Source organism: Impatiens glandulifera, chromosome 3 (genome assembly GCF_907164915.1).
Source record: "Impatiens glandulifera chromosome 3, dImpGla2.1, whole genome shotgun sequence".
Classification (NCBI taxonomy): domain Eukaryota; kingdom Viridiplantae; phylum Streptophyta; class Magnoliopsida; order Ericales; family Balsaminaceae; genus Impatiens; species Impatiens glandulifera.
In genome coordinates, this window is record NC_061864.1 from 17,092,450 (window position 1) to 17,117,278 (window position 24,829).

Consider the following 24,829-nt stretch of genomic DNA (forward strand, 5'->3'; position numbering starts at 1 on the left):
ATATATTATGACCGAACACATTTATTAATCGAAATTGATCATTATTTTTATTTATATACATCCGACTATATTTGTAAGACAAACTATTGGGGGAGTGCACGAAGGGCATGACGACCTTCCAAGACCATTGGTACAAGTCGATGTCAAATGTTCATTTAAGTTTGCAGAAGGTTTGATGTTGATATTATTTATTTGAATGTTCTCACACGGTGTTCAAGGTTATTGCTTCCTTGTTTGCTGATGTTCCACTAAATCCAATAAACGATTAATTCACTCAATTTGATATTTGAATATGACGGCTGCATTACAAAAAGAAAGTGATTATGTTACGTAGATAAAACCGTTAAATAATCATTCGTAAAATTTTTGTCAAAATATCTTACTTTATCTTTACATTCTTCACCGGGACAATAATAATTGAAAAAACAAATCATGCAACTCACCGGTTTGGATGGTGCTGTGATGAACATTTACATTACTAGAACGGGATAGGTTAATTCCATCAGTGTTTGGACTATTTCGGTTATTCTAATATTTTGTTTCGCGACATCCTTAGAATCTGATATAGATATGTGAATTCTAGGTGGTCGTTGGAACGTCAAGCCACTAATAGTAACTTGTGCAATCATTAATTCCTAGCATCTATCATTCAATTTTAGTTAATATAAACTTAATTTGGTAACAAGTTAATATTTGGAAGCATTCTGCCACCACCGACAATGCAAGGAAGAGAGAATAATTTAGTTTCTTCAATGCTAATTGTTTGGTTTGAAGTTAATTGATAATGACATTATAATTATCCAAAATACTCATACTTTATTTTATAAATTTAAAATATAAAAATATTATAATAATTCAACCAATAAAATATCCAAACAACTTGTTTTTTTATTTAATAACATTAAAAAAACAATTTTACCCCTAAATAACCAACATCAAACCAGCCATAACTAGGTGTTAGAGTATATTGAGGCCGAGATGAAGCCGCACCATCAATAGTTGGAGAAAGCTATGGAAATCGAACATTGGGCGTGTTCTCTTGAAGAGGAAGAGGCATCATTTGCGCTAAAATGGAAATGCAAGCTTGGAAAGGCAAGAAAACTGGAGGATGAACAACCAACGTATAATTTGAACACTTCATAAGATTATGTCGATGAACCATTTCGGCTCTTTAATTGAAAAGATAAACAAAATAAAGAATATCGACATAAACTACTCCCGAAAAAAGTTTAGTGGGCAGACTTGCTTCGAAGTTTATACGGACTCCCCATTCATTAGAGTTTTAAGGATTTTGTGTGTAGATTGAGGTTTGTGTTGGCATGAGTTTATGATTTACTCAAGACTATAACTTTAACTAAATCGTTTTTATTTATTTATTTATAGACTTTCATCTTTATGATTTTCACAAAATTTATGGATAGATAAAATGGTTAATCCTTAAATGTATTATATATTTTCTTTGATTATGTTCAAGATTAAAATTTATTAAATACAATAAAAGTACTTATTTTCCAAAAAGTAATTTGTAGTTGAATTGCAAGAATTGTGGAAATCTAAATTTTGTTTAAAAGCCAAAAGAATGGTTGATCAAGTAAACTTTCTTCTGAAAGTGACTTTTGCAGGTATATATGGACAAACAATTACATTATAATTAAATCAATCTAGATTATTATTATTTTTAAATATAACTTATATATATATATATATATATATTAATAAATTTATTCAAATTAGTTCCTCTTCATATCAAAGTATTTCATGCTATCATTATGCCCCGCACAAAAATAATAGTGTTTGCATCATTAATTCATTATCATATTGAGAAAGAGAAAATCAAGATGATAATTAACATCAAGGAAATTCTATTTCAATTTGATAAAATTAGGTAAAAAGGACAATAATACTATGATGGATATAAAATACAGTATACTTCTTTAAATGTTTAGCCTAATTGGTGACTTTGACAAGAATCTAAACACTTCTTTCTTCCATGAATTGTTTTGGCCAATTAAATTTTATGTCATTTTGAGTATTATTAAAATATTGAATTAATTCTTAAATTCTTACAATTTTATGATTTTAGAGTAGATTAACAAATATGAGTTTATGTAAATTCTTAAATAATTAAATTTTTACGATTTTATGAGTTTATAAATAATTTTGTTTTCTTTAATTTTTTATGATCTTACCTGGAAAATAAATAAATTTATATTTATAAATTTAAAATATTTATTATTTATTCAAAAAAATTATTTAATATAATTAATTTTATAAATATAAATATATTATAATGTTATTTACTTGTTATTTATTAGTTATATTAGTTTTTATGTAAATATATATATATATAAAATAAATATCCTTCATATTTCTTTTATCAATTATATTACTTAATTTATTAATCAAAATATTAAAATATTATATTATCTATATATATATATAATGATGCTTAATTTTTAAAGTGTACGGAGTCGAGAGCTGTGGTTAATTTGGATATTTGGGTCGGATTGTGGGTTGACCCGTTTTAAAATTTAAAACGGTTAAAAATAAAATTAAAAATGCTAGAGGTATGTTTCGAACTTGCAACCTAACAAAATAAATACAACTCTTTAACCAACTAAGCTATAAAGACTTTATATTTTAAATTCAACATCAAATTTGATAAACGCTGGACGTTTTAATATTAATATAAATTCAACTTTTTAACTAACTAATCTATATATATATATATATATATATATATATATATATATATATATATATATATATATATATATATATATATATATATATATATATATATAATGATGTTGAGTAAATGTACTTGGGTCGGATTGTGGGTTGACCCACCCATAAACTTAAAACGGTTAAAAATAAAATTAAAAATGTTATCCGTAATTTTTTTCACGATTTTTTATATTATTATTTGCACGGGCTAAATGCTAGTTTGTATAATAATTGAATATCTTGCTCCCTGTTATATTAATCATCATACTCCCCATCTTGTTGCCTATGTTAGTAATTTACAAGGCATTGAACTTCATATTAGAATTCTTACTAAAGGAGAATCTCGCCGGAAAAGTGGTCCTCATCACCGGCGCCTCTTCCGGTATAGGAGACGTATACCTAATTATATTTTCTTTCATTCTTATGAGCAATTATACATTTTAAAACGGAATTTTAGTAGTGTTTGTTATTAAGAAATAGCTAATTTATTGAAAATTATATATATATATATATGGTTGTTAAAGATTGAATTTTCACAAGTAAAATATATTTTATTCAATATAAAAGTTTGATTAATTATTTGATTGCTTACTTAGATAATCTAATTAATATACATTAACATTGAAAACCAAATATTTACTGAAAACACGTTTTTGCTTCTTTTTTCTTCTAGAATTTCATTGAGTATAGGAATTGGCATATAAGTATGCTAGAAAAGGATCATGTCTGTGTTAGTTGGAAGGCGGGAGAATCTCCTCCGAAAGGTGGAAGAGAAATCGAGAGTGGTATAAGATACACTTAAACTTATAATTATTATTTATATTTTTATTGAATTAATTGAAGAATTGTAATCATGTCTTAATAATAATAATAATTGATATTTCATATGGACAGTGGATCATCTTGTGAACAACGTAGGGATACTTCATGCTTCCTTGTTCTAAGATTGCAATGACCTTGAAACTCTTACATCACTAATGGTAATTAATTCTAAGTAAATCATTGTTATATGTAAATTTAATTTTCAAACATCATTTATTTAATTTTCATTTATCCAACATTTTAAAAACAAAATCAATTACTTACTTTGCGATTCCACACTCCAAAGGGAAGATTATTGCGAATTCTTCTTGTAGTGGTTGGATTCCAACACCATCTCTATCAACTTACGGGGTAACAAAATACAACCAACCGTTTTGTCATATATATATATATATACACGTGTGTACACATATATGTATACACATGTGCACACATGCACACGTGTGTGCACACATGCACACGTGTGTGCACACATGTGCACACACGTGTGTATATATATATATATATATATACATATACATATACATATACATATATACATACATATATACATACATATACATACATATACATACATATACATACATATATACATACATATATACATACATATACATACATATATACATATATATACATATATACATATACATACATATACATACATATACATACATATACATACATATACATACATATACATACATATACATACATATACATACATATACATACATATACATATACATATACATACATACATATACATACATACACATATATATATACATACATACACATATATATATACATACATATACAATATATATATATACATATATATATACACGTGTGAATCATAGGTTAGAAATAGTATTTGCTTTTCGAAAATCAGGCATCTAAAGGTGCAATCACAAGTTTTTACGAGGCTCTTAGGGTGGAAATTGGTTTCGATATCGGGTAACTATACTGATGTGGTTAAATACATTGTCTTGATATATATAAATATATATAAATCATGCTACAAAGAAATTAATTAAAATATAATATATATATATATATTAGGGTTTATGGTTTATCGCAGATGTCTGTCTTCCAGGTACAACGAATTTAGTAGTGATTAAGCACTGAAATCACTATGCAACGAATTTGACAAAGTACCTGAATCGATCACTGGGTTTCAACAGAAATACGACAAGTTAAGAACTCGAAGAACACTCGATTGAGTGAATAACTCGAAAAACTTTTAGAATTCTAAAGAGATAATGAAATGAGTGAAGAAGAGATATGAGATATATCAAGAGTTCCACCGTGAGGGGATATTTATAACTTGAAATTAAACCATCACAATAAATTCATCAATCCAACGACTGATAATTCATCCAATGACTATCATTACTCTTGACATTTCAAGACTCTTGGCATTGGATCTTATCCACTAGCATTAAATTTCACCAAAAATTCACATTTTAATTTGGTATGAATTTATATTTATTTGGATTAAATTACATTTAATTTATTTATCCAAATTCCCATTTTCATTTAATTAATGGAATTAGTTTAAAATTTCAACATATGCCAAGACTCGTAAGTCGTAACCACAGATATTGCAACATTTGAATAGTTTTGCGCAAATGTAAAGACAATGGCAGCTCATAGATCATTGGAATCGAGAGAAAGGTGTGCAAAGGCTATTGTTAGGAGGCCGGGTTTGTCGAGGGGATAGATATGTGTTTGACCTTGCATGGACAAGGTGTGGTTTCTATTTGAACTTAATGTTTCCACAACTTATCGGGTGGGGGCGACCGATTATGTGGCGCCGTAATGACTAAGACCAAGGAAAACAAACAAAAAAACCAAGATTTTGTTTTAAAAAGAGAGTATTTAAAAAGAGCTAGCAAGAGCTTCACAAGATCATCCCTAGGCCTGGTTCGGATTGGGGTTATTTAAAAACGAAGAAAGAAAAAATAATGAATGATGGGTGATGATTTTGAGGAGGTAATGATTTTTTTGATAAAATGAATTAAAGGATATTGATATATATAAATAAAATAAAAAATAATAATTAAAATAGAGAGTATTTTAGTATTTCAGTTAATAAATTGAGTGATGTGATTAATGAGAGTGAGTGAAATGATGTTTGATTTTTGTGGGATTATTTAAAAAATACATAGCGAACAAGGCCCTAGCTAAACTTATTTCTATCCTTTTTTAATTAGTGAAAGTTTTTTTTATATATATTTTCCAGCTCTAGTTATATCTATTCTTGATTTGATTTTTATTTAAAACATAAAAATTGATGCAAATTTTGCTTTGTGGTATGATTTCAATGGAAATTTTAGCTTTTAAAAATAAATAATTAAAATAATCACATAGGAGTCGAGATCCTCTATTACGAAACCGTCTATGTGCCCTCTCACAGGAAGGACGGACCCATAAGGTAGTTAAAATTGTAAGAATCGATGTAAGAACAAAATTCTTAGTACATACATTCAGTGTGGACACCGAGAATTAGGTTGTCCCATCCCTATAAAAAAAACGTGAAGAAATATAAAATTAGATGCCCTAATTTTATTTTAAAAAATTGTTAAAAAAATATATTTTATGGAATTTGAACTAACCAAATAAAATTTTTATTTTTCTACTTACACCACTAGACGACATACTTTTATGTTAAAAAATCTAATAAATTTAACTAAAAACATATTTGTTTTATTAAATAGGCTGCTATGAGGAATGAGCTGCCCTATCCCGTGGATTTGCTGAGTTTATCTCAGGGCAAAGTTATTTTTATGGATCAAAACTAGAATAAAAGAAATAATAATAAATTAATGATTTTTTTTCATTTTTTTTAATAAATATGGCGACTTAATTTAATATACAAAATCCAAATTAAAAAATAAAATATACATACCACTAGTGTAAAACAGATCAGTAACGACGGGAATTACCGTAGCTATTGATGAATTTACTGTCGCTAAATATCAATAGCGACAGTTTTCACACCCGTTGCCAAGCGACGCTATTGCTTCCGTAGCCATTTTTTAGCGACACAATTCAAATACCGTGGCTAAAATTTGCAACCGGAATAAAAGACCGTCGCTAAATGTGTAATTTCCCAATTTATTATTTTTAATTCTATTTTTCTTTTGTTGTCAAAATTTAATTCTTTTTAAAAATAAAAAAAAATTATAGTATCAAAATTTATTCCATTTATAATACTATAATTAATTGTTTCCAACAATGAAATTAACAAATCAAAATAATAAATATTTATGAATTCATCACAAACAAATTATCCAATTACATACTAAACTATTCATACACAAGTACACCTCAATAGGGTAACTTCATATTTGTCTTCACATCTATACCTGTAATATATCAAATAAATTTTCAGATAATGTTAGTTAAGAGTCTAGAACAAATATAAAAAAGCTTTCATGCCTAAAATGTTTAAATGGAGAATGAAATAAAATTTTAGTAAATACCATAATTTAATCAATCTACTAACTTAAATAATTTTCTACTAGTTACTTACCATAACTAATAATAGTTAATTAGTTCTTCATTCTAATAAAAAATTATGATAAATTTTAATAATATCTTTAATTGATATCACATAACAGGATATGAAATTCCAATTATCTAGAGACATGACTAAACAAAAATAAATTAAAATGATAATGAAAGGACGACCCAAATCAATTAATTATATATTATCTGTAAAATAAATGGAGAGGAATGCAGTTCTTTTTGATGAATTTTTGGTCTTATATATCATTTTTATTATAAAATAAATATACGGAATGTCTTTTTTAGATAATAAACTAAATTGTAGTAATTAGTGGATACATAGTTATGTTAGCTAGTTGTAAAACTCATGTTTTTATTTATCCTCTTAGAAATTGATGCATAATATCTTAATTTCATGACTTAACCGAATATGGTTAATCATGGCTTCGTTTGATGAAGAGGAGTTTTTGGAATAAAACTTAGATTTTATCTCAAAACTCAAACATCTTATCAACCATCAAATCAAATAATTTTATCATTTAAATATCAAAACTACCCTCTAATTTTATCTTCTTTCTCTAAACCATCATTCTCTCACCTACACCATATCTTCTAAAGTCAAAGGGCAAATTAATTTTTAAATTTTAAAAACCAGTTTTTTCCTACTTTTTATCAAACAAAGTTTTTTTTTGGATAAAACCTAGACAAAATCAAAAAACCACTTCCTCAAACAAAGTCCATATGTATAGTTTTGAGACTCAATTTAAATTCAAATTTTGTAATCTCACAAAATTAAAATAAATATAATAATATATATTTAAATAAATATATTAAATATATAACAATATTAACTAATATAAAAAATATTTCAAAATATATATTAAGTATTGATATAATAAGTTGTAAACAAAATATAAGATAATAAGTTAGTACTTACATTTTTTTTAGGCAAATTTATCAATTTGCACTAATTTGTTTATCAATTTTAACTAATTTATCTCTATGAAGTATTGTCTTTAAATTATTAAGCTTTTTAAATAATTTATCACCGTCAATGTTAATTTGTTAGTTGTGTTTCAATTTTTTTTAATTTAATACAATTCTTCAACAAATGCTCTTCACTGACATTTTTTAATTTTTTATTTAAATAAAAATTCAAAGAGTTTTTTGTATCGTCCAAATTGCTCAAACCGATTCCGAAACGATAAAATACATTTAAGGACATTAAAATGTAACTTCAAATATGATTTTTACAATCTTTATAAACTTGAAGATATTTTAATTTCTATAATATGGATTTATGATAAACAAATTTAAAATATTGAAGATAGAAAGAACGACTAATAATATTAAGGATAAAAAATGTTACACAAAAATAATAAAATACTTAAAAATTGCAATATAGAGAGAGAAAATATTAAAATATTATTATATTATATATAATATGGAGAGATAAATATTTAATATATTATTATATAATATGGAAAGAGAAAAAAATATATTATTATATATAATATACCTAGAGAGAAAATTAACATATTATATTCAAATTTGGGACCTTAAAAAATAAGAGGCGTCATTCAATTGCATAAGTTAAATTACCTTTCAGACTGGCCTGAATCTATCTATAGCTTGGGCTGAAGCAGATAGTTGTGGACTTTAAAAACAAATACTATATTAATTGTATAGTCTATATAAGTTAGTGTAACAAATTTTTACAAGTTTTTGGTATTTGTTTTTAAACTTACATCAACTCTAATTTATGGATCTGTCTAAGCTTAAATGTCAGTTAGCCTTCTTAAAATTCTGTGTATCTTAATATACTAACTAAAATCTATTTTTAAAAATATAAAAGAAGTTATGTTGGTCCAATTGATGTACCACTAAGATGATACCAATATTGTCACATAATTGATTTGTAAATTCAAGATATTCATTGAAATTCTTTTTTCAATTCAAAAGAAAAATACCAATAGTCAATGTGTTGGAGTTCTTAAGTCAATGTGGAAGGACCTTTTGCCCTAGCTAGTTGTTGGGTAGATAAATTAGGAAGAGACTTCTTAGCCGTTAACAGCCACATGTACAAACATAAATGGCAAGGCAACTATAAGAATTAATTAATTATAGCTGGACATCATCATCATCCACTTAATTGGAATCTAGCTCAAATGTTCTATCCACATGTGGTGTTTGATCCTTTATACCTTAAATTAGGGGCATGCATTTAAACTGATTTTAATAGTTAAACCTAGCTCAAATGTTCTATCCACATGTGATGTTTGATCCTTTATAGCTTAAATTAGGGGCATGCTGATTTTAATAGTTAAACCGCTCTACCGACTCAATTTGAATTGAAAAACATCAAATTTGTCGGATATATGATTTTGTTACGATAAAAAACAATATATTTAGAAAATTATTCATGATATTAAAAATGATTAAAAAAAATAGTATAAAACACAATAACAAAGTATAGTGTGAGAAAGTAAAAAAAAAATAAAAATATGAAAATAAGAAAATAATACAAACATGTTACGTTACGTACCAAGCATGTTATCAAACTTGTACTGAGAATGAATAAAAACATGTTAGTACCCAGCATGAAAATTGTTAATTGTTTGATAATAAATTATTTAGTTATTTTTAAATAATTAAATATTCCTTATCACAAACATATATTTTTTTTAATCATATTATTATTAATTAATTATATTATTAAAATACTTTTATTTTATATTTTTAAAAATTAAAATAAAAAAATTTATTAATAATTTAACTTAAATAATATCAAATAATTATTCTTTATTGAATAATATTTTAATTTATTGTATCAATTTTTTCAAATAATAGAAAATCAAATAAGCTCGAATTCAATTCAAATCAAATCACGTAATATTTTATATTTAGAGGTTTGGAACAAAAATTAACGTAACAGTTTCGATTTTATAATTTTAAAAGATAGGTGTAGTTTGTAAATGTAAATCGAACTCGTGACTTTTTTTTTTAAGTCACTCTTGTCGATTGTCACTTAAACTATCTTAATGGGGTCTTTAATCGTTATAATATTGTTCATAAAGAAAGAAAATATATTGTTAAGTTTATTTAGTTTAACTTATTAACAACTGGATCAACTCACCAAATCAAATAAATAGGCCTCTAATATCTCTCACCTTATTGATTGATAGATACATCAAACAACTTATTTAAGTTGCAACTTGCAAGGAGATGAAGAGATAGCCTTTGCAAGTTGTAACTTAAATAGGTTGTTTGATGTAGGGTTATTTGGAGTATTTAAGAAAATTAAAAAATTATTTGTTTGATGTAAGAAATAGTTGTTGGTAGATTATTTATGTAAATTTATACAGAAATGTTTCCTCATCACCCCTTGATTACTTAAGTATCTTCATAGGCCATTTGTTGAAACAAGAAAGAAAACAAAAAGCAATTCAGATTATAATTAGATGGATATAATAGTGAATTGTATTGAAACTGTCAAAACCAAATTGAGTGAAATATTCTTTAATTTTATTTTAAGAACTTATTAAGTTTAAAAATTAGAAAGAGGAGTGACAGATTGAGGAGATTTTGGAGAATGAATAGAGAAAAAAATGATGTGTCACTTAAAAATGATAAAGGGTGAAGAAAAAGAACATGGAGAAATTTTGTTATGTTTTCAGTCAATCAAATTATATCAATTCATTCTCTTCCTCGTTCCGGCTTCTTCCAAATTCTTTTTCCTAATCATTAAAAAATTGAGGTGAAAAATGAAATCTATAGTTAAAAAATGAAATCTATATGAATATGTTAGGAGAAAAAAATTAATCAGCTAAGATTAAAAAAAACTGCATAGAGAGTTCAGCATCATCAAAAGATCTATTTACTGAAGAAGCTGCTGAGTAGAAAGAGATAAATACATTGAGAGTTCAACTTCAAAATTGTAAAAAATAATAATTTTTTTTTTTTTTTTTGTAAGATGAGTGTTTTAGTTTCGAAAAATTAAAATTATGACGTAGTTATTTATAATTTTATTATTAATTATTATTTATTTATTTATAAGTATCATATAATATATATATATATATATATATATATTAATTTATAAATATTATTAATTCCAGTATATACCGTTATACCAAAATTTTGAAAATTCATATCGATAATTTCGTTAATCTTTCCGGGATTTATTTTCAAGGTTTTATTGTTTGTACTTTAGACTAAATCTTGGATGTTCCATGGTATATATTGTATGTGTTTCTATTTAATTCTTATATTTACTATATATAGAACCAATTCAACCATTTTTAGTACTAAATCTATACTTTTTAAAGTTGTTGCATACATTTTTAATGTATCATAGTATGACAAATTTATATAGAATTTTGATGTTGTATATATCATCACAAATTTAGATGAAATATTATTTATATCTGATCGTATTTTGACAAATTTGAATGTATAATACTTTTATATCCTATAACAAATTTAGAATTTAAATATGATAAATTTTTAGAATGTGAACATTCTATGTGATTAATTATCAGTTGAAAAATAAGATTGTGTAGAGATCGGTATAAACAAAAAATGCATAAACCATTTATTTTGTTTATGTAGTTAATATTAACTACAGTATCGTCATAAACTTGTATAGACAAAAACTTTTATCATATAATAATTAGGTTTCTTAAATAGAAAGACAAAAACATAACAATGTTGTAGAGAAATTAAAGTAATAATAATAATAATTATTGCGTAATAATATTCTCTAAAACAACATGAGATATTGTTGGAATATGTCGATTTTCCCTATCGAATCTAATATTATGAAATATTATCAATGGGCGATTGAAATCAACTAAATTATCCGTTAAATAGGAAAAGAGTCTCATTGTCTTAGACCTAGTCCCGCTTCAATAATCAATGTATCCCAACACGCAAAAACCATCCTCTTATTAATTAATGATTTGGTTGTTTAATTTGTCTGTTTGACTTGTCATTTTCTAGATAAAAAAAAGAAATAGAAGTTTGCCAAATTGCAATAAGAATATGAATGGACATGACTAAGCCGCGTTTGGCTTAACCAACATTGAAAGCCATTAAGATATTTTCATTGGGCCATGTCTAAGAGAATGGATGGCTAAACAATTAATATTTATTTGTATGCATCCTGCATGCATGCATCCATACAAAGTCAAAACGGAGGGGCGGGTTTGATCGATCATCAATTATTCCATATGATATGTTCCTATAACGAGCCAGTTCACAAAGAAACATGCATGAACAAAATGCATTGCATTTTGAGGCCATAACCTTAATATTAATGAGATAATTAATTGGTCCCCAACCATATTGGCTATTGCATTGGATGGAACATAATAAATGCATACCAACAATTATGGACCCTTGCCTGGAATGGCATGGCGTGCTATTGCTTTGACTTTTCATCTACTAAATATAGTTTCCTTACTTCCTATTCCAATTATATATTAAACCAATTTGAAAACATTAATGACTTTAAACTAGAAAGATTATATTGAGTGTTACCCTTTCATCAAGGTAGAAAAACCAGGAGAAGAAAATGTTGACTTAATTTCGCAATATAATTAGTCAAATTGAACAACATTTGATCTCTTGGGCATCGATTCTATTCACTTCATCTGACCTAGTGGGTTGCCATAACTATATTATTATACACAAACTGATTTTGGTTTTGAAATTAAAAGATAAGTCAAAGTTTCTCAAAATAGCGTAACTCAATTCTTAACCTGGTTAATTGGTTAAGAAAGTTTGTGGGGAATATGCTTATCTCGCGGTGATTAATTAGTCGCACTACAAAGGAAAAATTTCGGAAAAAACAAATAGATAACGTTCTTACTACTTAATTAATTAATTAGCTACTTAATTAAACATCAATATATATCTTTTGAGATGTCAATATTTATTGTAATATTTTTATTAGTTCCCAACTGTCTTAAGAAAAATTAACTGCCTACAGCCTTGAACAAATTTTCTAGCCATTTAATCAAATTTAGAACGCCAAATTCAATAGTTTAATATTATGTTCATGTGAACTGTATGAAATGATATAATATGGTTTAATCATTCTAAAAAAGTCAATATATATTTTTAATGACAGCATTTTAAGTTGTCAATGCAATAAAACATAAATATGTAAAGTCATTAATATCTACGACCTATATATTGATTAAGAATCGTTTAGTTATTAATTAGTTGAATAGCTAATTATATATATATGTATATATATACGTATATATATATATATACGTATATATATATATATATGTATATATATATATATGTATATATATATATGTATGTATATATATATATGTATATATATATATATATGTATATATATATGTATATATATATATGTATATATATATATATGTATATATATATATGTATATATAAATGAGATGAAGATATTCAATACTATTCCTAGCCTAGCATGAAATTCTATTAATGTTTCGCACGCCATAACATATTATTTTCAAAGGGGTCCACAAACTACGCAGAAAAATAAATATTTATTTAGCCTAAGCGGCTAATGCGTCAGAAGTTTAGGGTGTCTTAGGAAATTTTTTTTTGTTATTATTAGAAATGAGATCAAGATTTTATTTAATGTTATACAACTAGATAGATTATATCTAATTATATCTAATATATATATATAAATTTTTTAATACTTATAAGAAAATTAATATAATAATATAATATTTATATTATCATAATTTATTTTACAAATATATTATCTTTGTATTATAACATCCCTCATCAAACTCAAGATAAAAAGAAATTGAACAACTTAAAGTTGAAAACGAGATGTTAAAATGTTTATGATATATTTTTCAAACTTCAGAAATTTGTGATTGTTGAAATTCATCCAATTAAATTATATTCCATCAATTATATGATAATTGCAACCTATTCAAGTATATAATTCCCATTTTTTAATATTTAATAGTATTATTAATTATATATATTATATTATTAGTCTCTTTTTTTTTCCTTTTTTTTTCTTCTTTCCAATAATTATATATATATAAATTTGGTATCTCTTTTTTAATCACTTTTTTCTCTGTATTGTAATATATTAACCCTTTATAACTCATTTTATATTACTAAAAAATTTTTAAAAAATTATTACTATTTTAGGGGACACAAAATTTAAATTTGTTTTAGGCCCTAATTCACAGGGTCGACCCTAGCAGTGTGTTAACTGATAAACCAACAAAGAGGTATAATCCCATAAGAATTGAATGCTGGGGTGAAATAACTACCGAATAAATTCCGAAATTACTTGTGAGTTTTGAGATCCATCCAACAACGGAATGATAGTGTGTTAACAACGTTACATTAAAAAAAACCAGCAAAAATGTATAATCACGTGGGCATAGAATATTGGGAGAAACAACAACCGAATAAACAACTCGGAGGATATGATAGTCAAAAAAATACATCAATAGAAACATTTAAAGGAAATAAATTATTAAAAAATGTAATAATAAATTATTAAAGCCCTTCATCAATGGCTAAGATAACGATTGATAGAGGCAGTCACTTGATTAACTCAAGAACAATAATAAAGCTTTAATATCATACTAGAATATAAAAATATTGTATTGAATAATTATTATAAAATTACATATATTTATGTTTAATATATAAACATTATATTATACCTATAAAAGAAATTAATATAATATTGATATTATCATAATTTTTTACCAATATATTATCTTTATATTATAATATTTTAAAATAATTAAATTCAAACATATTGAAAAGTATTAGTATTTAATAAAAAAAAATTGATGAAAAATGTAAGGTTTTAATATTAATTGGTTTAATTGAGAAAATGTTATTCATGAGTTATACATAAAATTTGTCTTTTTTTAAATGATTCGTGTATATTAAAAATGATAAAAAATTGTTTAAGTATAACGATAAAACATGACATGAGAAAAAAAAATATAACAATGTTACTCAATAAGTTATTGAGCTCGTAGGTTTTCAAGAAAAACGATTAACTCCTCAACCGATTATACCCGTTTTCCGTAACAAATATAAGAAAACGTCATAATAATAACATTATAAATAATATGCATCAGACAACTACGATCATTGAATGTTAAACGATTTATCTTTAACCAGATAGTACACTAGAAAATAATTGAGATGATAACTCAAATATATAAATTTGTCATATCAGCTGCATCAATCCAAAATTTTTAATAACTATCTAAAGACTTGAGCATCATTTAGTGAATCCTAGTAATACTCTACAAAAACTCCAGATATTAGTCATCCCTCAACAATGCAAAAGTAAGTGTGTTGTCGATTCAACTTTCTCGTGACACATACGACAATGACTTACCATAATATAACATTTTCCCATGCACATATCATCCATAAGAATTCCACCGTGAATATTGCTCTATCCAAATAACGAGATCTTAGATGAAATCTTTGACTCTCAAAATTTTTCCCAATAAAAATCATATGAATCATCTTTGAGAACAAATTGTAGCAATGTCCCACATTAAAACTATTCATGTCTTGTCAGCCCATAACGTCTGAACACGGGAATATTTTCTTACTACGAAAAATAAAACTCTATTATGAGAAAAACTCTCTCTAATTTTAATTTCCTTCTATATCTAATTTGTTAACGAAACCACTAGACTAAAAATCAAACTTGTCCTTAAATATGCATTTCTACATATAGCAATGAAAATAAGTGAGGATACGTCGCAATTACACTTTTGACACTATACTAAATGTCGTCAAAAAAATTGATCAAAGATTCATGCTCACAATGAATCTGAACTGCTCGTGAAAACTTTTCTAAATAAAATAATTTTTCCTTTAAATGACACACCCTGCTGGATAATTAGAATTTTGGTGAATCAACCAGACCAATCTTAACCATACTTATATCTGATCATCGATACACATAAACTATTTGACTCTGTTACAAATCTACAACAGAATTTTGATATGAGAATTTTGTTTGTAAATAAAACATCTTAAATATATCAATAGAGAGGGAGTGAGGTAAAGCAAATTATGTATAATTGTAAATGCCTCGTTTTTTAATATTTAATAGTATTATATTATTAATTTTATTTTTTATTTTTTTCTCCTTTAATATTAATTATATTATAATATATATATATAAATTTTTTATTTTTTTAAAATTTTTTATTTCCGTATTATAATATATTAACCATTTATTTTAAAAGTGTTAATATATATATATATATATATATATTAACACTTTTAAAATGAAAAACTAAACTTATCAGCCTAAATAAATTTATACTATCTAGATTCAGGCAGCTGCTTTCGAATTAAACATATCTTTTAGCAATATTTTTTATTTAAAAATGTTGAGAGTGATTTAAGTTGAGGTCAATTGAACTATCTTCTTAAAATTAAAAATAAATAAAAATTAAGTGTGCATAAATGTAAGTATATGGTTTGGATTTAGTTATTTTTATTTATTTAATATTTTATGAAATAGTTATTTTTATTTCTGCAGGAGGATTTTGTGACTTGTTTGAACATATCTATCTATACATAACAATCAAGTTAATATCAACCACACAGTTTGACCTCTGAAAGAATTTTATTTATTTATTTACTTAAATTATTAGTTACAAAAATAAGCATCTTTTTTTGTTTGTTTGCTAAAAGAAACAACTTGTTAACATTGTGTTATGAAGAAAGTGACTATTGAAAATATAAAATGTCGCAACCATTTCATCTGGTCATTTTTTAGAGTTAAACTTAAAAGTTTCAATTTTATTTATACATAACCATTTCAATATAAAATTGGATCATGGGCTGAGCAGAAGCAGCATGACGATCATAATGATTAGTTCACTTTGAACACTGCTTGTACCCATAAAGTTTTTACTAATATTTATTGTTTATATTGATTTTGATATAATAATATTAATTTGCTACTTTTGCGGATTCTTCTTCACACAGAGACAAGATCGCAATAAGAATATCGAGCTTGCGAGAAGGCCTGAGGGATCGAGGGTGCCACTGAGCTTCGAAGATGTGTATGAGAGGCCAGATGGTGATGTTAGGTGTATGTGGTCTAGATGTGGGGTCGATGGTGCGGGACCCCGCACTCATCTCGTATCGCCAGATAAAGTGGATAGCTTTGAGTACCGAACAACTGGATTCACTATAGCGTGCTATAATAGTGAGAAATTGAACCTTAATTAACATTCAAATAGAGTTTTATAACATTTGTTGGTTTTATTTTTCAAGATACATTCGAGAGTACAAATATCCCTATAGATACATTCAGAGAGACTGGGATGACACACGCCAAACAAATATGGGATAGGTGGCGCTCCAATTTAAGTCGGGATTACGTCTGGTTTCATAACGGAGATGAGTGGGTTGTATTTGCACGTCCCCCACCATGCTATGATCTAGCAAATTGAGAGTTCTTTTGTAGACACCACTATTTCACCGAGAACTTCAAGGTACGTACAATTTCAGAATTGAAATATGTATCGACGACACTAATTCTAACTTCATTTTTATTTTAAATGTAGAAAAAGAACACTATCAATATTGGCAACAGAAAGCAAGTGAGGTTTCCGCACCATACGGGGCAGTAAACCATTTTCACAGGTAGAAAAAGAATTGGTATGTACATTATTCAATTAAACCTACTATAAATATTATTGTAACTAATTTACTGATGAACAATTTATTTGAATAGGAGGCTGAACTCGTACACCGACCCACTATTATAGAGAAGTTCAGAATGACTCAAACCCCAATAGCCACCAAAGACAACCCGACTCCAACGCCGGACCAATGTCACAAAAGAAGATCGTAAGTTAATAAATAAGTTTAATTAAAATTTTAATAGAACTATATATATAGCTTATACAATAAAATTTAAAAATGTGCAAATGGAGATGGAGCAAGTAATTAACGACACACCTGGTATCTCTGACTTTGATGTGATCGAGAGAGTATTCGAGCCTCAACGACACGAGATGGTGATGGATATAAGGTCAGGCGTGCGGCCAACGCGCTTTCACGGAGATCGACGAAGGGGAAACAGTTCACAACGAGGGTCGCTAAGGGAGGAGAACCAACAGCTCCGGGCGCAGACCAATGAACTCCGAGAGGTGGTTGAAATTAACAACGAGAGAATGCAACAAAAGATTGCATTTATATTCACACAATTACAAAATCAATCACCACCCCTGAGTTAGTACATTTTAGTAGATTTTTTCATGCATTATGTATATTTTGGATTAGTTTATCGTGTTTTGAGACTATTGTAATACGTATTGATTGATAATTTTGGAAATGTAATGAAATTTTTGTTTATGGATTGTATTGTATTTCTTTTGGTTTGGCTGATAACAGGTTAAGATTTTGTAAAAAACGAATAGGCTATTAAATTTTTATTCAAGGGAAATATCAAAAGATTTGATAAAATCTATCGGCATTCCCCTAGTTACACTTTGCCGAAAGATTTGTTGAAATCTGTCAATACAGGCTTTGCCGAAAGATTTGTTGAAAAATCTGTTGGTACAGACTTTGCCGAAAAATTTGATGAAATCTATCGGTACAGACTTTGCCGAAAGATTTGATGAAATCTATCGGTACAGGCTTGGCGAAAGATTTGTTAAAATCTGTCGATGCACGCTTTGCCGAAAGATTTGTTGAAATTTGTCGGTACAGGCTTTGCCGAAAGATTCAACAAATCTTTCGTTATTTACCCTAAATAAAGATTAAATAGTCTATTCGGATTTTACATATCAAAATTGTTATCAGTCGTATTAGAAGAATTATATATAAGCTAAAATGTTATTAAATAGTTTATGCCGATAGATCTAATCATATCTGTCGGAAAAGGTTATGCCGACATATATATATAAACCTGTTGGTAAAACATATACCGACAGGTTTATACATCTGTCGGTCAAAACTCGAATACTTTTACCGACAAGAGCTATACCGACAGATGCCAACAAGTTCCGCACTTGTCGGTAAAAATGTATTGCCGAAAGATATAGGGATTTACCGACATAATAAATTGTCGATAAAACCCTCATTTTTACTAGTGATGCAATAGACATAAATCAATTATCAAGTCTTTATCTTTTCAAAACTATATAAACCATTTCATTATTCTTCTGTATTTTTTTATTCCCACCAAATTATATTAAAATTCTAATAAAAGTTGTTTTGTATAAGCTACAAATTTATTAAAAGTTTTAAGCTTTGCAAAAAATTAAATTAAAAATTCTAACAAATACAATTTAAAACTTCATGAGAAGTCATAACTTTCACACAAAATCAAATGAAAGGAACTCGGACAAAAATCTAAAATCTTCCGTGAACTACGTATTCGACTCAAATCTTTCCTTTCAGCTTCGATTTCATACTTCTATCTTTTCGTCGATCTAGTTGAGAATTTCACATTGTTCATCAATGTATTTGGCATTCAATGTTTTTGTTCAACAATTATAAAGTCTTTAATTACCCCCAAAACAAATACAAATATTAAACACATTATTAGATTTAGTTCTGAAAAAAGGAGGAAAAAGAATCAATGTAGGTAAGAATTGTAAGAAAAAAAACACCAACTTAGATGGTCCATGTTGATAATTATATAAAAAAATAATTGGACGGCAAGACCTCTCCATCCCTATAGATAAGAAGCCATTAATTTTGGGAGGCCATATTGGGCTTGTTCGATTATGAAGCATCCCAAACAACAACTGTATATTATATATGTTAGGCAGCCAAAAGAGAATACAAAATTATGTCACCAGGTCGCATTAAACATTTGTACATTTACAATTATAGCTATATCTACTTCTAAATTCATATTAAATGATTCGGGGACAGGTGTAATGTAAACATATATTATCAAGCATTTCTAAAATTTATTGACTTTTTCTTTGTAAGTTGGCCTGTCTTTATTACTTTCCCCGACTTCTATATAACTACACCATTCCCTTCCTTCTTTTCAAGCATCGATCAAATAGAAAACCAAAAACACAAACCTTCATAAAAACAAACTCGATCTCTTCCTCTGATCTTATGGCTACTTTATCAGCTTGGCCATGGAACAACTTGGGTGCTTACAAGGTCTGTTTTTGTTTCTTGTTTCTTGTCTAAGTCTATTTGTTTTGAAGCGTCTTTTAATACGAAAAACAATTTTTTTTTTGTAACAGTATATGCTATATGGACCATTTCTTGCAAATGTTGTCTACTCTAGAATCCAACAAGGTTCTATACAATGGGAAAGTTGGTGTCTTCATCTTCTAATCATATGCGCCTTACGATGTGAAGTGTACAATCGATTCACATGTTTCAGCAACATGTTATTCTTGACTCGTAACCGTCGGATTAACCAAAAAGGAGTCGACTTCAAACTGGTTGACAAAGAATGGGACTGGTATATATATATATATATTAAAAAAACAATTTGTGTTTTTTGATTATTACCCATGTTCTAGATCTTTGAAAAAATATATGTTTTTATTACAGGGATAACTTCATAATTCTACAAGCCTTAATTGGTTCAATGGCATGTTATATACTTCCATGTGTAACAAATCTACCAATTTGGAACACAAAAGGGATTATCATTGCTACTTTGCTTCACGTGTTGATATCAGAGCCTGTTTACTATTGGGTACATAGATGGTTCCTCCATGGAAACTATTTCTTCACCAATTATCATTCATTTCACCACTCTTCATCAGTTATCCAACCCACAACTGGTAAATTAATAAGCAATTATTGAATAGAATTAAGTTTTCTCAACTACCCTATGTAAAATAGACAGATTCTTATAATGGGTGTCCTTTTCTTTATTGAAAAAAATAAATTTACAGCCGGGAGTGCTACATTTCTGGAACACCTCTTTTTGAGTGCGGTGATAGCTATTCCTTTGATTGGAACTTGCCTAGCTGGGTTTGGATCATTGGGCATGATCTATGGTTATCTTATGATCTTTGATTTTCTTAGAGGTTTGGGTCATTGCAACTTCGAGTTCTTGCCCCATCAACTCTTTCAAGCATTCCCTTTCTTTAGATACATAGTCTACACCCCGACGTGAGTAATTGTTTTTTGTTTTACTATTGTTTATAGTAAGACTCGTAACTTAGTGATAAAGCACATTATCAACAAACTGATCTGCACGGAATAATTGGTTTCATTTATAAAAAAATATCTCACAAGAAATCAACCCTACATCAAATATTGGGGATTTTAAATGTTTATAAACTCTAATAATATTTTTTTAAGGATTTATATAATTGTCTAACAGAATAAATGTCTCATTAATAATAATTTAAATTGAAGTGAACTGTGGGATCATCTTATTATATTAAATTTAAAAAAAAAAAAAACATTAGATTTGATTAGATTTCTTAATTTAATGTTGGCAGGTATCATAGTTTACACCATACAGATATGGGAACAAATTACTGTTTATTCATGCCCCTCTTTGATGCATTGGGAAATACACTCAACAGTAAATCCTGGGATCTACACAGGAAGATAAGCATGGATGCAGGTAATTATTATTAATTTTTTGTTTATGTCCATTATTGTTTATATTTTTTTTTATTATAATAGAAAGCATATTATTGAGTAAAACTAATTTTTCTAGATTAATTGAGGTTAATCTAAATTATCTAAAACACTTTTTTTTATTAACCAACTATTGGAATTCAGTTTAATTAATGCTCACATAGTTTTGTCTTAAAAATAAATCATTCTCAATAAAATAAAAATAAATATTTTATATATATAATAGACCTGTCAGACATGGCCAGCTGATTTAATGATCCTCAACTAAGACCATTTACTTTGCATTTATTGTCATCAATACTAAGACTCAAGAATAGCCACTAAAATATTGAAATCAATTCTATTAATAATAAATTTATACTTTTTGTTTAATTTATTATTTATTTATTTATTTTTCAGAAACTTTTTTATTTTATTTTTATTAACTTTCACAAACATGAATTTATTGAAACATTTTTTTTTCAGTTACATGATTTATTTAGTATCCAATCTTTGAATTCAACTATACTTATCTCAATAACAACTTGGGAAACCTTAAAAAAAAAACCAATCCAATGGAAACAAGGGTCAAAAAAATTAAACTTAATTAAAAAAAAAGTATTTACAACTACAAATTTGATGACTTATTGCTAAAATTTAATTAATAAAACTTAACTAACCAATAAGATGATTGACATAAAAAGAGTTTTATTTTGCATATCAAATTTGATTATATTCCTTTATAATTTGATTAATTCAAATTAATAGGTTAATATTTTTTTATAAGTATGAGAAAGAGCATCATTTGAATTACCTAAACTTTTCAAAGTTGTACCTTAAAAAAAATGTGGATCAAATCATTGCACTAATCATTGTCTAATGGATAAGTTATTTACGGCCAACCAAAACCGTCCATTAGGCACCTATCATTATAATTGGAAATAGGAATGTTAGGTCTTCATTGATCCAAAAATCCCAATAAATATATCATAATTTTAAAATATTTTATCTAAAAAATTTTAAAATATGAAAAGCTATGATTTATTTAAACCAAATTAATTATCATTTTTCTTTAATTTTTCATAATAAAAAAGTATTTGGAATGCAGGGATTAACAAAGTGGTACCAGATTTTGTATTCCTTGCCCACGCTGTGGACTTATCGACTTCAATTCACCAGCCTTACATTTTTCGATCATGCGCATCGGTTCCATACAAGTTCGCGTTATACCAGATTCCATACCTTCCGGTGGCTTTTGTGGCGATGCTTTTAATGTGGGCTAAGTCTAAAACTTACCTCTCGGCTTTCTACAACCTTAGAGGTCGCCTCCACCAAATGTGGGTTGTCCCGCGATACGGTTTTCAGGTAATAATCAATTATATTTATTTATTAAATGTACTTAGTTAATCTTTTAACACATTTATTTATTCGCTTTTCGCAGTATTTCTTGCCATTTGCATTGGATGGAATAAATAAACAAATTGAAAATGCTATTCTTAGAGCTGACAAAATGGGTGTCAAAGTCATTAGCCTTGCTGCATTGAATAAGGTAACCAACCCATTTATACTCTTCATTTAGTGTGGTTGGTTTCTTCACTTGTAGAAATAATTGCATAATGTCAGGATGAACCTACTTTAATTATTTACCTCAATTTCTTTCTCATGTGACTAATGTCAGGATGAACTTACTTTAATTATTTAACTCAATTTCTTTCTCACGTGACTAATGAAATGGTTTTAACTGATTATTATTTTTATTTTTTTTAATATAGAATGAAGCTCTAAATGGAGGTGGAACATTATTTGTGAACAAACATCCTAACCTAAGGGTTCGTGTGGTCCATGGTAACACTTTGACTGCAGCCGTGATCATCAACGAGCTTCCTAAAGGTGTCGAGGAAGTTTTCCTCACCGGAGCAACTTCAAAGCTTGGAAGAGCCATAGCTCTTTATCTTTGCAGACGGAAAGTCAGAGTTCTGGTGAGTAATGAAGTGCATCATGAATTTTTATTCATTAAACATGTTATAGCGAATGGTGTGACTTGTGACACCGTGTGAGAAATAAAGGAAAATTGATAATGCAAGAACCACCAAAAACTAATTACTTGTTTGTTTGGCAGATGCTAACATTATCAACCGAGAGATTTCAAAAAATACAAAAGGAGGCACCAGTAGAGTACCAGAAGTACATAGTTCAAGTGACAAAATACCAAGCAGCCAAAAACTGCAAGGTAATTATGCAATAATAATGTCTACTTTTGTGACCTACAAGTTAGATGGTACAACTGGCTTAACTTTTTTTTGGCAAAAAAATACAAACAGACGTGGATAGTTGGGAAATGGATAACTCCGAGAGAACAGAGTTGGGCTCCGTCTGGAGCCCATTTCCATCAATTCGTTGTCCCACCAATCTTGCACTTCAGAAGAGACTGCACCTATGGCGATCTTGCCGCCATAAGACTCCCCGAGGATGTTGAAGGCCTTGGTTACTGCGAGGTAACTAACAAATAATAATGACTTGAATTTATAACCTTAGTGTGTTATTGCTTCAAATTCAACTCAAATGTTGATTTCTCAAATGATTTTTGTGTGTCGCAGTACAAATTGGACAGGGGAGTGGTTCATGCATGCCATGCAGGTGGGGTGGTACATTTCTTGGAAGGGTGGACTCACAATGAAGTGGGGGCAATTGATGTAGATCGAATCGACGTGGTTTGGGAGGCTGCCATGAAGCATGGACTCAAGCCAGTGTCGAGTTTGCCTAATAAGCATTAGCGATGATCCTCCATCATTCAAGAACATTAATGCCTTTGGACAAAAATCCTTATTAGTTATATTATTATTGTTTGATACATTACTAGTTGCCTATATTCTAATCCAAAGTTGTTTAAGTCCAATGAATTGTCATGTGATAAGCAATGCCGACTATATTTATCAATGAAATGTGAAATATTTCATCCGGATTTCTATTACAATCTAGGTAGCATGTCTTGAAGAATTTTGAATTCAACAGATAAAGGGATGTTTTTCACCTTGAATTTGTTTATCTACATATGACACTATGCATACATAATATACTATAATACAAACAAATAAACATGTTTTTCAAAAAAAAAAAACTTCAACCCATTAATTGGAAGCTTTTCAACTTTGTTCACAACCCACAT

The 24,829-nt window shown here is 27.6% G+C and overlaps 1 protein-coding gene across 1 annotated transcript; it reads left to right on the forward strand.

The window, feature by feature from the left end:
• The first annotated feature begins 20,071 nt into the window (after positions 1-20,071).
• Positions 20,072-24,625, forward strand: LOC124931555 (very-long-chain aldehyde decarbonylase CER3-like). The gene is made up of 11 exons (XM_047472048.1): positions 20,072-20,232; positions 20,319-20,542; positions 20,635-20,870; positions 20,985-21,204; positions 21,540-21,667; positions 22,772-23,028; positions 23,105-23,212; positions 23,436-23,642; positions 23,783-23,893; positions 23,985-24,158; positions 24,261-24,625. The coding sequence occupies exons 1-11, from the start codon at positions 20,185-20,187 to the stop codon at positions 24,435-24,437; spliced, it is 1,890 nt and encodes a 629-aa protein (XP_047328004.1). The 5' UTR covers positions 20,072-20,184; the 3' UTR covers positions 24,438-24,625.
• Positions 24,626-24,829: the final 204 nt, after the last annotated feature.

Coding starts and splice junctions, on each gene's coding strand:
- LOC124931555 (XM_047472048.1), top strand. CDS start 20,185: ATGGCTACTTTATCAGCTTGGCCATGGAACAACTTGGGTGCTTACAAG. Junction 23,894..23,984: donor AAGCAGCCAAAAACTGCAAG/GTAATTATGCAA, acceptor AAATACAAACAG/ACGTGGATAGTTGGGAAATG. Junction 24,159..24,260: donor AAGGCCTTGGTTACTGCGAG/GTAACTAACAAA, acceptor TGTGTGTCGCAG/TACAAATTGGACAGGGGAGT.